The sequence below is a fragment of the Gavia stellata genome, chromosome 25 (genome assembly GCF_030936135.1).
Source record: "Gavia stellata isolate bGavSte3 chromosome 25, bGavSte3.hap2, whole genome shotgun sequence".
Lineage (NCBI taxonomy): Eukaryota > Metazoa > Chordata > Aves > Gaviiformes > Gaviidae > Gavia > Gavia stellata.
This window is the reverse complement of record NC_082618.1, coordinates 9,004,496-9,020,138: the sequence shown is the minus strand read 5'-3', so window position 1 is coordinate 9,020,138 and position 15,643 is coordinate 9,004,496. Positions and strand designations below refer to the sequence as shown.

Here is a 15,643-nt window from a genome sequence, read left to right as displayed (position 1 = left end):
GTCTTCAGGATGCTTTGAAGCCACCCAGACAGACAGAGCCTCTCCCCTGCCCCTCCGAGCAGCCAGGGCTGCTGGAATTCTGGCACTGGCACGTACAGTAAAGGCAAAGCCATGGTTTACATCAAACACACACTCTTCTGTAATTCATGTCACTAACATAAACCAGATGCCATCTTCCTCAGCCTCTGCAGAGAACGATGGCCTGCCTTTGCGCTACATAAACCAGCAAGAAAATGAAATTTAAACCTTCAAGAAAAAGCAAAATAAATAAATCTGTAATTAGGCAAAAAACATCCAAGCCAAAAACAGCTTCCAAGTTTCCAGGAAGAATTAGGTTGTTTATGGAAGTCCTGTTTCAACTAACAGCCTGCCTGGCAGGTGGTAGGAATGTGAGTTTGTGGAGAGCAGAAACATGAACCAGCTCTGCCTGGGGCACTGTGCTTTGCTTTGCTGTTTTCTTGTTTTAGTTAAACAAGAGAAGACATTACAAATATTCAACAAAAGGAGCAGAAAGGAAAGCTGTGCATCAGCGCAGCCTTTCCTACCTTGTATGCCATAGAGTCGATTCAGGCGTGACCGTCTGGCCTCGTCGGCGTACGGCACAGCTACCCAGGGCATCTCACTGAAATACTGCTTGAAGGAGTCCTCTGACCTGTGCAAGGGGAACAGGCATGGAATCCAGAGTACAGCCCCTCTGCCCACCAGGCTCTTGCCTCTTCTCATTAAAAACCTGGCCTGCAAAGCCCTTTATCCCTCCCACTGAAGCCCACCGGTAAGGGCTGCTGGCAGACACAACCTGGGAAGCGCTACACCAAATTTAAAGCCCTCAGTCCCTCAAGAAGGGGTCCACGGTGCATTTTTTCCTGATAAAACATTTCAAACTCTCCGGGGCATCTGAATGTCAACCCATAGTGACAGAAGCAGCTCAAGCATCCTTCAGACCTCAGACCCACGAGCCACAAATCGAAATACAGAGCTGCTCCACGGACAGAGCCTACTCTCAGCCCACTGCTGCCCTTGCTAACTCCCCTTTGCACTTTGTTGCTGGGCAGAAGGCATAGGACTCAGGCAGCCTTTCTGATACCAGAGCCAACCTGCTCTACCCCAAATCAAATTTCCTCCTCAAATCAAACCAGAAATGCTCATAGCTTCCCAGCTTGGGGGCAGCCAGCTCTGCCTGCACAGGGTGTTAGTGCTTCCTTACCTGTCTGCACTAACGAAGAGTATCTCAAACTTCTGGCCCGCCTCCTTGATTTTCCGGTAGGACTCCACCAGGACCCTTGTGAGGCTTCGGCACGGTGGGCACTGCAAAACAACACATGCATAAGGACGTCATCTCCTCCACAGGGCCAGACCCACACCCAGCAGGTCCAGATGACCTAGGGACCATGAAAAGACAGGTATGACCTCATCTTTGCTGGAGTGCTGGGCAGCAGCCCTGAACGTGGCTGGGGCTTATGGCCCGTAAGTTGCCAACAAAACCTCTTCCATTTTTAAAATCTGACCACTCTTCCCCTTCTGAAGGGCCAGCTGAGGATGACAGGCCACTTCAATGCTGCGGCTTCTTCCAGAACAACTGGAGCATCTTAACTGGTCCAACACCAACCAGCCGGAGGTCTTTACCCTCCCACAGAGCTCTGCAGCAAGAGCTGCAGGGGGATCCCCAGAGCACCCCCCGAGCTCGCTCTCACTGCTCTGCAAAGCACCTACTACTCACCCAGTGCGCAGAGAAATAGACGCCAACATGTGAGCCCTCCAGGGCATTGCTGTCTAGCGTCTGGCCATTGTTCCTTAGCAGAGGGCCAGCGACAACTTCACTGAAGGGTTTTGGCCCCCACGGGAACTCCAGACCTGGAGAGGGGTCAGGTGAGGGTGGAAAGAAGACACAAAACAGCAAGATGCAGATGCAGCATTTACAGTTTCGAAAAGTTCCACCAAAAAAAACATCCCACCTTCTGCAAAGATATGGAGAAGCCAAGCTCTGCACCAGAGCCAGGGCCACCTCTTTCTCACAGGTAGGCTGCACCCTCGCTCGACTCACAGCACCTTTGGCTTGACAAAGCCTGCTCAGGTTTTGTGCCTTTTTCTTTTCCTTATCAACAGCGTTTGTTTTAACAACAGCGGGCAAGGTGGTATGTGCTCAGGAATGCAGTCAGACTATTTGCCTTATACTGATACTAACCAACTATTTATTTATTTATTTATCTATTTATAAAACTGTATAGATATATAAAAGATTGGGTTTATATATATATTTTAAAAAACTATATATAAACTACACTTAGACTAACCCTCTGCACCCTAAAGCAAGCATGTGTGCGTACACACAAACACATGCTCCAAATCATCTGCTGCCAGCTCCCAGGAGCAATCAATCTATGTACTCAGCTAGAGAGGAGGAAACATCACAGATGGCTCAGGCCACAATGTGTACTTGCTGCACAGTTCCTGCCACCTGAATTAAAAACTCAGTCACTGCACTCCGTATCTTCTGCATGAAGAAACGATGGGTTGGTAATACGTGTGCCTAGCAGTTGAATGATGGGTCTGCAGAGTCTATGAGTAAGGGCACATGTTTTGCTCATTTTGGTTTTTGCAAATTGGAAGAAGATGGATTTAACATCAACCCCCAGTACAGTAAACCTCAGAAACAGAGAACAGTAGCATTTTTCTGTTGCATTTGTAAATAACAGGGAATTCATTTATCCTAACAGAGTGTGATGTTAGTGACAAAGTCCCACTCAGTATTTTGGAAGGGTTCTGCTCCCAAGGTATGGGCAAGTCTGGGCCCTCGGTCTGTCTGTCCATGCGCCTCCATCAGGGAAAAATCCAAACTTAACGTTCCAGTTAGTCTAACTTTTTCCTCATTAGCACTTCAAACAAAATCCTGGAGGGGAAATCTTTGTTCTTTTCAACAACCAGAACCAAAACACAAGATCTGGCAGGAATGATGCAGAAAATTTTACGCTGAAAATAATACAGTGCCTTGATTAGTTAAGTATGACAATAGTTGTTTCCTTCTATTTTTCCCCCTTCAAGGCAATTAAAAATGAACTAAAATGAAAAGGCAGCCGCGTGCCCGTGTTTCTATTGAACACGGGACTCCAGGTCTTACCCTCTGGGTCATCGCGGATTACCAGGAGGCCATTCCTGCAAACCACCTTCCCAGTAGAGGCATCGATAAATATCAGGGAAGGAATGTTGGAGACTCTGTACTTGTTCCACAGCTTCAGCTGTAAAAGAGATCGGGAGGGGAGAGGAGAAGGATAAACTTGGCAGCGGGAAGAGGAAGATTTTGGGGCATTAGCATCTTTCAGACCAGAATCACAGAATCCCTACGATTGGAAAAGACAGGTCAGAGCTAAGCACAGGTCAGAGCTAAGCACAGAAACAGAGCTGGTGCTTCAGCAACGCGTATGAAGGCATGTGAGGGCATCTCTCCAGAGCTGCTGGGCCAACCTGGACCTCCAGCGCTCACAGAGACATGATCTGTCAACACCATCCCCTTGGTACCACGGGTGAGGCCACAGTTTATCTCATGCCTGTTGCGGCCTTGCCCGTGAGCGCAGGTAAAGCTTCTCCTCCTGCTGCATTTGCCTCTCTGCAAGTAAAATGGGGATAATATTTACCATAGTTTGAGGTCTTTGTTTAGAAGACACGGTAAGCACAAACACTTTCAATGCCACTGCTCTGAAGCAGTTTGTAATACTTCTCTGGCTGCTTCCTCCCCTCCCATTTCAATGTTCATTAAACAAACCAGCAACCCCTGCCAAGACACCACCACGCTGAAAACAAGGCCAACACACAGAAACACAATTCTTCTGCAAGTGGGGCTTCCCCGGTTTGTTCCCAGGAGCTGATTAATGGGTTTGACATCAGCCTGAGGGCCGTGTAGCCCAGCTCATCTATCCCGCGCTGCCAGCATCGCAGCAGACCCCGCCGGCTGCGGACAGAAGCCATGGAGTCTGCGATGGCCACATTTTGGGTATCCCGGTCTAGATGTTGCTGTCTGCTGGTCATTACATTTTGCAGTGAGCTCGGCTCCGCACAACACCGGTGACTGAGAGCTCTGGGTGTCACACGGTCCTGGGTTGACATTTCTCAGCATGTGCTTCTGGCAGAGGATAATTCGGAGCTTAACCCCCGTACAGAAGCTGGCCGGGACGGGGAGGAACGAGACGACGACAGCTGCTGGCACAGCCCAGCCTGCAGGTGTGGGCTGGCTGCGGCCAGAGGAGCCCGTCTCCCCACCATGCGTGGAGGAGCTGCTGTGATCACCACGTTTACTTACATTTCTCCAAACGTTTCAACCTAAACAGCGCAGCAGTAAATTATCAAACTCATTAAACAAAAGCCAAACCATAGCTGAGAGCCAGAGGGGAAGGAAATGAATCACCACCTTCCCCTAAGCTCTGTTCTGCAAAGTCCCTCAGGCTCCGGGTGTTTACAACTCTCTCGGGTTTGGAGAATAAAACCCAGCAACGGGAGTAAGGCAGGAGGGGACCTAGAATCCCACCCAGCGCCAGCGTGGGTTTGCGCAAGAGAGCCGGAGAAACCCTCACACAAGATGCTGCTGCTTCCATCAGTATCTCACATGGAAACTGGACCCAGATGCTCTCCCAGAGAAAGAGGCCACAACTCGGTGGATCACGGTCCCCGATTTCCGAATAGAAGCAATCCCACTTCCTGGGATGGGAATGATCTGGGGACCAGGCAAACGAGGGCAGGAAAGGGATGCAACATTCACCAGGGATCTAGCTGAAGGAGAAAGTCACATCCACATTCAGGTTTTAATGGCACTGTGTTAAATATTTCTCCCAACACCTTTTTACAAAGGATATACCTGAATGAGTGACATGAGCCATCCTGCTTGCAATGGTGTGTTAGCAAAACCCTCTTGGGCCTGAAGGAAAGCGTTAACACTGATCTAGGAGGACTTTATTAACCTCCATCTACTGGGACCCAGAGAAAGGCAACGCTTTGTGTCCTGCCCGCCAGCCTTCGATTTCCAATAGACATATTTCTTGGGACGAGCAGACTCATTCATAATGCAAATTCACAAACCAAATGGCCTTGGGCATGAAAAAGAAAAAAGAAATCATACTAAATGCAAATCAGTCCCCTCACAATGAGCATGTTCAAACCACAGAAGGTGAAATCCACCTCTGTGAAGTTTAAAGGGTGGGGAAAAGCTCTTTATAAAGATCACAGGCATTTAAGAGGGTGTTGCAAACAATGAGGAAATTACAAATAGCAATTGGATCGTTCTCTTTAAATAGTTGCTTACATCACACTTTATTTTGCCAAGCCCTTTGTATATGGGCAATGCTCCCCTTGGGGCACTACGGCGGGTCGTGGCAGTTTTGCTTGGCTGGGGAAGCGGCAGGGTCTGCACTTCAGAGCCAAGAGGCTGCATCGACTCACTGTGCTCAGCGGGACGGGGCTGGGACACCCCAGATAAGGGGATAAGACCAAACCAAACCCGCTCTCGCTGGAGCGAGCAGTGCAGTCTACAGGGTCCATCAGACCTGGCAGCACTCACCAACAACTGGCCCTGGGTCTTCTCAGGATGTGTATGCCATCAGGCCCCACTGGTCCCAAACTGCCTTTGCAGAGACTAGTCTTGGCTGCCCAGACACCGGTGGTACGGGTCATCTGCAATCCAGATACTCTGTCCCCATGAAGTGGAGAGGGTTGCCACTTGTAATTCATCATTGAGGGTCCGCAGGAGAATGCCTCAAGCAAGCCTGAAGCTAGGTGTGTGTCAAAAGGGTCAAAACACATCAAAAAAGGTCAACATGACATCTGCTGCTGCTGGGGGAGCGTGTCCATCACTGGGCTCTGAGACTTGAACCCAATGAACGTCACATCACACTCAGTGACACCTTAGGCGAATGAGAAAAAGCAACCAGAACTGCCAGGTTTTACCTTGCATCTTTGCAAACGCTGCAAGCATCATGCAGCTCCCAGACACCACCACCCAGCCATCCCAGGTCACGCCAAACGTTCAGAGCTTCATACACGCTGAGCAGCGTGCAACATATTTGCTGCCTGGGTTATCCCTGAAACCCACGACAATTGCACGTAAGAAGACTGGAACTGGGTTGCCATTTTGAGCCCCGTTATAAAAGGTTCAAACTGCAAATTAGCGGTCTTGACACACTAACCATATTCATTTCACTGTCTGTATCAGAAAGTACACGAATGTACTGTTTAAAGGGGGCACAGTTTGGTTTGATGATTCTCCTGTGTGCTAGGAAAGCTGATAGGGAATGAGAAACGCATGCACTGCAGGACGAGCGCCAGGGTCTACCACCATTCCCACCGCCCTGGCCCCCTTCAGCCAGGCTCGCCTCTCCAAAGCCCGTCAGACACTTCTGAAGGAAGCCTGATGGCTCCTTTTACTGCAGGTCTGACCTGAAAGAGCAGAACCTTGATAGGAAATAGGCCTGGTTCATTTTAGCTGGGCTTTTTGGATAAGATAGCTCACCAGGGGATTCCCCCACCACACCACTATTTCACAGCTGAACTGCAGCTTCCAGCAAAGACATCTGATCTCCACCTAAAGCCTCTGAACACCAGGATGACCTAACCTGTCTTGTGGCAAACTATTGCACCGTATCAGTTTTTCTCAGGGTAACATGCCGAGGCTTTGCACATGCGCAGGCTCTAGAAAGGAGACGAACTTCTCCTCGGTCCCGCTCAGCGTACGCCCGCTGGTTGTGGTCCAGGCAGGAGGGGGAGCCTAGGAGAAAAAAGGCATCCCTTGTACAAGTACCTGCCCAACCACGCACCTCGCAAAGGATCCTGTGTCAGGCTGGGCGTGGGATGCGGAAAGCAAATTACGACTTGCTCTGAAACCGCAGGATGATGGGATGATAGCTCAGGCAGCTGGGCAGAGCGCTGCCTCAGCAACTTTTAAAAGCTGTTTTTCCTGCCGTGAAGAGGATGACATAGAAATAACATACTCCACACTCTGAGGATTTGATCATCCATTTAAAGAGGGGATCTCTGCTCCGCTTCCCAACAGCTGTTGCAAATCTGTGGGATCAAGCCAAAGCTAACACAGATGTGGAAATAATCTACAGACTATTCAGCCCGAAAGCAGCTGATCCTCTCAGAGCACCCTTCGCTTCTGGTTCAGGCTGCACGCCTGTTAAACTCAATACTCACCCCAGGACGCCCGCTGGAGAAGGAGCGAGGAAATACACCCCCTCGCAGCACACCGTACAGGCTGATCAGCTTCACAGAAACCTCTCTGGCTCCTGTGCAGGTGGTTAAGTACAGCAGTCCAGTGGAAAAACCAGAGTCACCGGATTCCTCCAGTAACCTTATCCCTACGCAAAGCATCACCACGCTGTCCTGGAGGACATGGAAACCGCAGCCCTGGGCTCCCTCTGCGACTCCATCCATGACAGGCTTTAAAATGATCGCTTTTTATTTGAGGTCTGAGGCGATCCCGAGACGTCAGGCCATGCGCCAGCGTGAAGCATCAGTCCCAAAGCCACTTTCTGCACCGGCAGCTGGCTTGGTTATTTCCCCCATCCTGGTGTCTGGGAAATGCCTGGCCGAGAGGCACGTTGGAGAGAAGTTTGCAGGCAGCCACAGTAAATTTTCCAGATAAAGGTGTCAGACGAGAGGTCTCCCCAGCAGCCCACGGCTGTTTCTGCGCAGGGCTGGCACCTGGCCGGGGCGGATGAAATCCTCTCCTGCTCCGCGGGTACTGGTGGGGAAGGGATCCCCCACTTCCAACAGCTGCCAGGCGCTATTTTTGGTTGTGCTGATTGATTTATCAGCCCTCGGTTGCATTCACTTACTAACATAAATCCTGAGCTGCAGCGGTTAACACTGGCAAAGACAAAGCACAACTGCTTGTAGTGAAATGAGCCCTGGCCGGTGGGAAAGTGATCCGCCCGCCCTCCTTGGGGGCTGCATTTCTCCACTGTTGTGTGAACCTGGACCATAAAGGCTCTTACGCCTCCATCCTCCACAGGATACGGAGCTGCCTCCACTCGGGAGATACAGAGGTTTCAGAGGCACCTGCCCATGCCAGCAGCAGGGCAGACACTGCCTCTGCTCATCTTGCAACCTACGCTTCCACCCTGACCAGCGACAGCCAGGCAAAGCTGGTTTAAAAATTCAAAAGCAGATCCCTCAGCAATAATGAACATGTCCTCAACGTGGACAGCCGCTGCTTTCTGCTAAATGAAATGCAAAGCCACTTTTCTTCTAAAAATCCACCCTTGGAGGCAACACCCTCAGGGTCTGGGCAATTCCTCTGGTGAGGTGTTGGAAGGACCCTGCTTTCCAGCAGCCCCATGAGCGCCCATGCGAGAGCACAGTGGGGTTTCCATTACAGACACAAGCTCGGCTCTTGCCGGTCTCTTGTTCCAGAGCCATAGGCTGAAACACGAAGTCTGTCTGAGGAGCTCACCAGCAGCGCTTGGGTGGAAAAGCGCCCTTGGTCCAGGGCCGCCGACACCGGCAGAGCCCATTTCCCAGCTCTGCCTCCAGCTCCGCTGCACAGACCAGCTCCGGGCTGGCAAGACAGCCACAGTCGTCCCCACCACTCCGCTCCCACAGTCCGGCGCTGCGGGGGACCCCTCTGTCCTCGCTTGCTCGCCATGTTCAGTTGCGGCTTTTACATCGTGCCTTAAAGGGTTTACAAGCAGCAGGGGCCACCCAGGCTCTGCAGACAGCAGGCACAGGGCTGCAGAACAGGCTGCTCCCTCGCCCTCTCGATTTAAATCCAGGTCACGCCTGTCCCTGCGATTCAAGCTCAGCTGGAGCAATGGCTCCTCTTCCAGCTCTCCGTCACCGCTCCTTTCCCTTCGTGCATAAGGGAACCCCCTTAAACGAAAGGGGATGCCGTGCGGGAACGACACGCAGCCGAATAGTGGGGGAGGCGTCGAGGGCAGATGGTGCATGCCAGGGTCTGACCTTGCAACACAGAGGAGACCGAGTGAGGCTTGGGATAAATTAATGTCTATTGTGCTGCTGTTTCTCTCTGAAAGCAAATCAAAATGTAATTACAAAATACAATGGTGAGAGAGACGTCTGCTCCAAGAACATTAATGAGCTGAGGGAGGATTTGGAATTGCAATAAACAAGATTGATGCGAACGGCTGAGACTGACAGCAAAGGACACCGGGGCTGCTGGCACACACAGACTGGTGGGCAGCCAGGCTACCGTGTTATCGTTCTCCTCTGCCCCCACACTGCCTACGGTGGGAGAAATCCCAGTTAAAACCAACCTTAGGACCAGTTTCCCCCAGCGCTCAGCCTGGCAGCGCCTGCTGCAGGTGCTCCCCCCGCCAGTCACGTTCCAACAATATGACTCGAAGCGAGCAAAAAATAAACAACTCAAATCAAAAGTCCTGCTCGTCACTTCCATCCTCTCCTGGCTGTGGCTCCATGGTGGGAGACGGGCACAGCACGGTCTGGCTTGCGGCCGCCTGCATCGCCCCGCAGCCGGCGGGGAGGCAGGGGAGACCCTGGCAGGAGCCAGCTTGCAGCCCCGGGCTTTTGTTCTTCCCAGCCATGAAACACAACGGCAAAAGCGTTGGAGCCGAAGTGGAAGGAAATCCTCTCCGCAGGGTTTTCTGGCAAGACGGCCACCAGCGGAGGGCTGCTCTTTGTTCCCCTGAGGAGCTCCGCAGCCAAAGCCCAGGGGTGAGAGACCTGGGCCAGCCAAACCTCACGTCCCGGCCCCATTGCTTCTTCCCGTTTTCTTCCTTGTATCGCCCTGGTCGCCCAGAGCCAGCACCGTTGCTCTTTGCAATTTCCTGAGCTAAGCTGTCCAACTGACTGCGAGCTGAGCATTTTATTTGAGGGCAAAGCAGCATATGGCTGGCGCGCACGCCCTGCTCGGAGTACAAGCTGCCTCCTCTCCTCCTGACGCACATGCAGGCTGACAGGCTGGATCCTCCGCAGCCCACATCTGATAGGAAAACATTTAATTTGAGCAGAACTGAAGAGCGGTTAACATGATGTATGGACAGCAAAGCCCCAGGGCCCGGAGCCGACATCAGAGGTGGCCTGGTTGTTTTACATGTGCAAGTTTCAAAGCGGCGCTGGGCTGGCAGCGTGACTTGATCCCAGGATCAGGGTGAAGTACTATTTGTCTAAACATACAGATAACAACGCAGGCAGCAAATCATGAAGGGAGGATGCTATAGACAGGCTGGTCTATCAACACTACAAGGATGTCTTTTATAAACCTCTTTTTTTCCAGGTGTTCCTCAAATTGTATTCAACAGCCTGAAGATGATGCAGAATTTAAGGATGCAGCATCGTACCCAGGACTAGGAAATACACCTCCGTGCACTTCTAAGAAACAGGTTTTTTCCTCCATGTGCATGCCTTGCTTTACCTCTTAAAAGGAGGCTTGCATGTGAGCATCTCAAGGTATTTCATGAACAATTTTTCTCCCTGCAGTTCTGCTTTTCAAGCGCTCTCCCTTTACCCCCAGGAGAATGGGGGCACAGAGCTTGCACAAAGATGGGTGCAGAACCCAGGGGGTCTGCCAGCACCTTGAACCCACCTTCTGTTACCTGTTTTCACTGGCATTTTTTCACGCTTTCCTGGTAGGTAAGTAAGACAGCAAGACAAACATATAAAAAGCAGTGAGGACGGAGGGAGTTGAAGTGTTTGTGGGAAAAATTTAAAGCACACGTAGAAGTGTATCATACATGGCCCCTATAAATTACGTCCCCAAATGACTAGCACTGAGTAAGAAACAGCTATGTAAACACAAAGGTAATAAGAAAAAATAATAATTTCTCTCTCTCTCTATGGGGAAGGGATATTTTTCCATCTCTTTATAGGAAAGGCGAGGGGTGGGGTGGCAGTCTGGGATGTTGAATCGAAGTTCAGGGTCTCTCCTGGTCCCCAGTCTCATCTGTCACTGGAAGCAGGATGGCTGCCAGCACCGCCACACATTACAGCCTGGGTTTCCTACCCACTGCCTTTGCTTTTGCTGCTACCGTTCGCTCGAAGGCAGCCAGCATCGAGCGCTGGTAGTAATCTCGAGGTCAAACGCCTTGCAATCCCGGATCATTAAGAAACAAACACTTCTGAGAAGCCCCAAGTTTAGACAGAGTTCCCACCAAACACAAAAGCCTTTTAAATCTGCAGGGAAATCGGGATCTTTTTTGTTTGTTTAATGCACACAATGAGGTATTAGCGTGGTTTCTGTTTTGTTTTCAGCAGTTAATCTGAAAGGGAACCTTACACAATCAGACCAACAAAATGCTGGGAAACAATAGAGTATTTGTTAGCACTGTAACGCACCCAGGGGAGCGAGTGCTTCAGGATGCCACAGCGCCGGGAGCCTCGCGAGCAGTGACCTCCCCGGGACACGCCAGCACCAGGACATGCCCCAGACCAACAACATGGAAGACCCTTGTAAAACTACCAAGACATCTGCAAATACCCTCTTGTGCCCACTGCTGCTGATGCACCCACTGGATGGGAAACCTGCTCATTACACAGCGTCTTTTGAAATGCAATAGCTCATCCATAGCATCACTGCTGACACTTCATTACAAAAACCTCCACTCAACACAGCACTTGCATCACTGCAAATGCTCAGACTATTTAAAAACAACTACTTTCCTCCAGTTGCTCCGGTTGATCTCAGGAGAGGGTGGACTGGTTGGTCTGGCCCACCCTACAGCCGCATCCATCTCGGCGTCTCAGAGCCGATGGTGTTGGATCTCAGTCTGGCAGCACTCCTGGTTTGCAACCCAAGGAGGATTTTCATGCAAAGGTTACACAGCTGCAGAGCTAGAAAGGCAATAACCACAGCCCCGGCGCCTGCTCGCAGCCCACGCTGCTGAGGCAGCTCTGGGCTTTGCATGCAAGAAAGGCAACGCTCTGCTCGCAGCTCGGAAGGGCGGCACAGCTCGAGGGATTCACTCTGTAACCGCACTCAGGTCAAAATACGCCAGGAGCTAACCAGACCCAGGTGCTCTCAAGCTCCAGCTGGAAAAAGCAATCCCTGCCAGTGATGGCTCAGAGTTATCCCGCTCCTCCTCAACTCTTGGGGTGGAAGGGGGTGCCACAGCCCACGCTGACCCAGCGCAGCCACGGCGCTTGCAGATTTCTCCTCTGGAGCCATTACAGTCCATCCTGCGCAAACATCCCACCACCAAAACTGCTCTGGGCTAAACCACCGATGATGATGAGCTCTCAGGGCCTCCGTGTCCTCTTAACACACTTCACAAGCACAGCTGAGCCCCAGAGCCGCAGTGGCCTGAGCCGGTGCTGGGTGCCCTGCGGGGAAGACCATCAGACCGACTCGTGACACAGGCAGGATGGATGTAACGGGTCAGGCTGCCTAGAAAACCCCCTCCTGCCAAGCACTCCTCCTCTTCCTCCCGCTCCCCAAACCTACACTCAGCCCCTCAGCAGAAAGGCTGCATGGGCTGGAAACATACACCCGCCCGACACCACACCACTGACCTCGAAACGGGAAAACGCCACTGTAAGTTCCACGTTCGCAATTAATCAGCTGCACACATTAAAAAACAGAGCAGAACAAAGCTGCCCACAGCTCAGATACACTAACATCTCAACTGCAGCACAAGCCAGCAGGCGGGAGGCTGGAGAAGCCATTTCCCCACCCAACTGCTGCCCTGCAGAGGGGCTTTGCCATCGAGCTGTGCTCCAGCAAAGCTGGTGGCATTAGCTGCGAGGAGAAGGCAGAGGGACAGGGAAATTGGGAGGGCTGGGGCCAGGCATGGAGGCAGAGCAGGGAGGCGTTTCCAAAAGCCATCTCCAGCTGCTGGGATGGGGAGGGATAACTAGTGCTGGGCAAGGCCAGATGGGGCCAGGCAAATGGGGCCGAGGGGATGTGGGGTTTACGACACACACACACATGGTGGGCCAGGTGCAGGGCAAGCGAGGGAACCCGATCCGTCCCACGAAACCCAGCACCGAGACTCAAGAGCCCCTGGCTCCAGAGCCATCGACTGGGGAGGAATGAGACAGCAGGCTGGGGCTCCCTCTTCTTTATTTAAGGCTTGAGCAGCGTGGCTTGCAACTGCCGAACCAATTACAAAGACGAACAGGGACAGTGATAAATCAGTAGCAAGGTCAAAAGCTCCAGCTACATCCTGACTTGACTGACGTAAGTCACAAAATATATAGTCTCTCAAAGGGGCAAAAGCCCGTGAGTCAGCACACAGATGAAATACGGCACCGGGAAGGCAGGACCGATCCCTGGTGCGAGTGAGCGAGCCTCGGACACGGCCTCCCTTCCTCCGGCACGAAGGCAGCTGCGGCGAAACAAGACGCTTCTGCCAGGACCCGATGACAACGCAAATCCTATGGGGGCATTCAAAATGTCAGATAAGATGCAGCATATTAATTCCCTCCACTGCCAGCCAGCCCCGGCTGGAGGGGGAGGCTCGGAAATCGCAGGCTTCAGCACGGCGAGGATGCCCGGCGCCTGCTCTGCCACGGGGACTTTGAGTCGACAGCAAACGAGGAGGTGACGCAAAGGGCTGGACAGTGGGAGTGCTACCTCATCTTTTTGGTGGGAATAAGGGAGATTCTGTGCAAAAGGAAGAGCCGATCGTGCGTTCTTTTACAAAACGCCGCAGACTGCTGTGTGCTGGCAGCGACATTCCTCAGATGTGGCTGTATTTCAGCTGTTACTATATTCAGAGTTTGTAAAATGCTCTGGGATGATAAAAATCACTCCAGAAAGTTATTAAAACTGTTTCCAGGAAATCGATCCATGGAGACGGAGAAAGTCTGGTGTTTTTACAAGAGCTTCAACTAGAGAAAGACCAAAATTAAGGAGGAAGTTTTGCTTCCTTGTCTTTTCAGCAATAAAAAGGAGCTGCATCAGGGTCTTATTCGATTCTGCAACATATGAAACAATCAGTTGTCTCCTCAGAGGCGAGCCTGACCTGAGATGGGCAGAAAATATCCCTCAAGTCAACTGGAGTTGAAGGCTTTTTGCCTTACTCAAGATCTGGATTTCTTCATTTGCTTTCTTGTTTTATCCTGTTGCTTTCTGTGATTACTAACTGTCCAGAAGAAGATCCCAGGCTAACAAAATGCACGCTGCAGGAACAGAGATTTTATCCAGGAAAGAGCACAAAGCGCCCTGAGAGTACAGTTCGCCTTCCCATCCCCACTCCAGCCCCAATGCTAGGAAGCAACGTGTTTGGAGTTGGATGAGCCAGGGGAAACGCAAGCAAATCATCCGCTTGCGTCCAAGCGGCTTTTTCCAAGGATCTGCCACAGAGTTTCAGGCTCAGTCACCCCTTCCCCACCCCTGGGTCAGAACTGATTAAATGCAGCCACCGAGTCAAACTCCAACATACTCATCTCGTTTGGCAGCCCTGCGGTTCGGCTGCGAGCTTCAAGCTTTTCCCCCTCCTCTCCCTCCTTCTTGTTCAATTATCTTGCTTCATCTTTATTCTGTTTCCAGGAACACTTAGCAACAGGCTCTTGCAATCAGCCACCGGCAGGCGAGGATCTGAGGAAGAGACTCTGCAGTTACGATGACCTTTTACTACACTCATGCAAATTTTAAAGAAAGTATGTGAACAATTTGCCTTTTAAGTATCCTCCGGTTACATTCTCCAGGAGTTAATTCTCCTTCTCTCCTTAGAGACACCAGAAACACCAGATTTTATGATTTTACACTAATGAGAACAAAACCCGCAGCTTAATTCCAGTTTGCTCTGTGGAGTTTTTTTTCTGTATCTCATGCAGCGTGCAGACCCCAAATGGGCAAAAATTAACCTGTGACATCTACCCTGGCCAAGACCACAGGTCTGCTCGGACGCCACATGCTCATGTTGCCAAAAGCCAAGCACGGGCTTCGGGGTCCATCCCAGCAGCCAGCCAAACCCTTCCTGAGGCGGACAAGATGCTGTTGCTTCTCTTGGCAAGCGGCTTTTACAGATTGCCATCAGAAACTCTCATTCCAGGACAGGTGAAGGGTATGATAGGAGCCAAACCTAGCCATAGCATCCCAAGGAAAAGGCAGCAGTTGTTATTTTGGTAATTAAAGCTCATCAGCCAAGGCAGCAGATTAAAGACTGGTGCAGTGGTCAAGGACTCTCATTCCCATGGGACTCGCTGCAGTGACACAGGGAGAGCTCCTGCCAAATCTAAGGACTTTGGCAAGTGACACTGGTCTCGACCAGGGCCTCTCTCCACCTCCAAAACAACTCACTGACCACCACAAGGCTCTCAGAGGCGGGCAGCATTGATGCCCCTATAAATGGTAAACAGGCAAATGACGAGTCTGGTTTTGGCAAACCACAGCAGCAAACCCACACGTAACCTTTTCCGCAGCCGCCTCGATGGGTGCCGGCAGCTGACAAGCTGACCAGGCAGTGGCCTTGGATTTTCATCATATTTAAATCAAATCCCCAAAGCTTTCCAGCACTTCCCCTGTCACCCAGTAATTTTCCCACATCCACAACCAAGTTTGGAGACGCCCAGAAAGCACACACCAGGACAGCCTGTGCGGCTTGCAGGGCACAGGGGCATTACTGCATCTAAGTCCTTTCTGCTTGAAGTGAATGCTTTGTGTTTGGAATAAAATATCCTGTATTTCTTGCAGTGACTAGAAGCTGGAGGGAGAGAATGGGCAAGTATCAAGGTAGCAAGGCTG

At 51.3% G+C, this 15,643-nt stretch overlaps 1 protein-coding gene across 1 annotated transcript in view; it reads right to left on the bottom strand.

The window, feature by feature from the left end:
- The window catches only part of NXN (nucleoredoxin), a 53,404-nt gene that overhangs the window by 12,045 nt on the left and 25,716 nt on the right, over positions 1–15,643 (bottom strand). Inside the window, exons 2-5 of the mRNA XM_059829335.1 lie at positions 3,116–3,233; positions 1,718–1,851; positions 1,205–1,305; positions 546–652 (exon numbers count right to left, since the gene is read on the bottom strand). Of these exons, the coding sequence (XP_059685318.1) occupies positions 546–652; positions 1,205–1,305; positions 1,718–1,851; positions 3,116–3,233 (460 nt within the window). The remainder of the gene's footprint in view (positions 1–545; positions 653–1,204; positions 1,306–1,717; positions 1,852–3,115; positions 3,234–15,643) is intronic.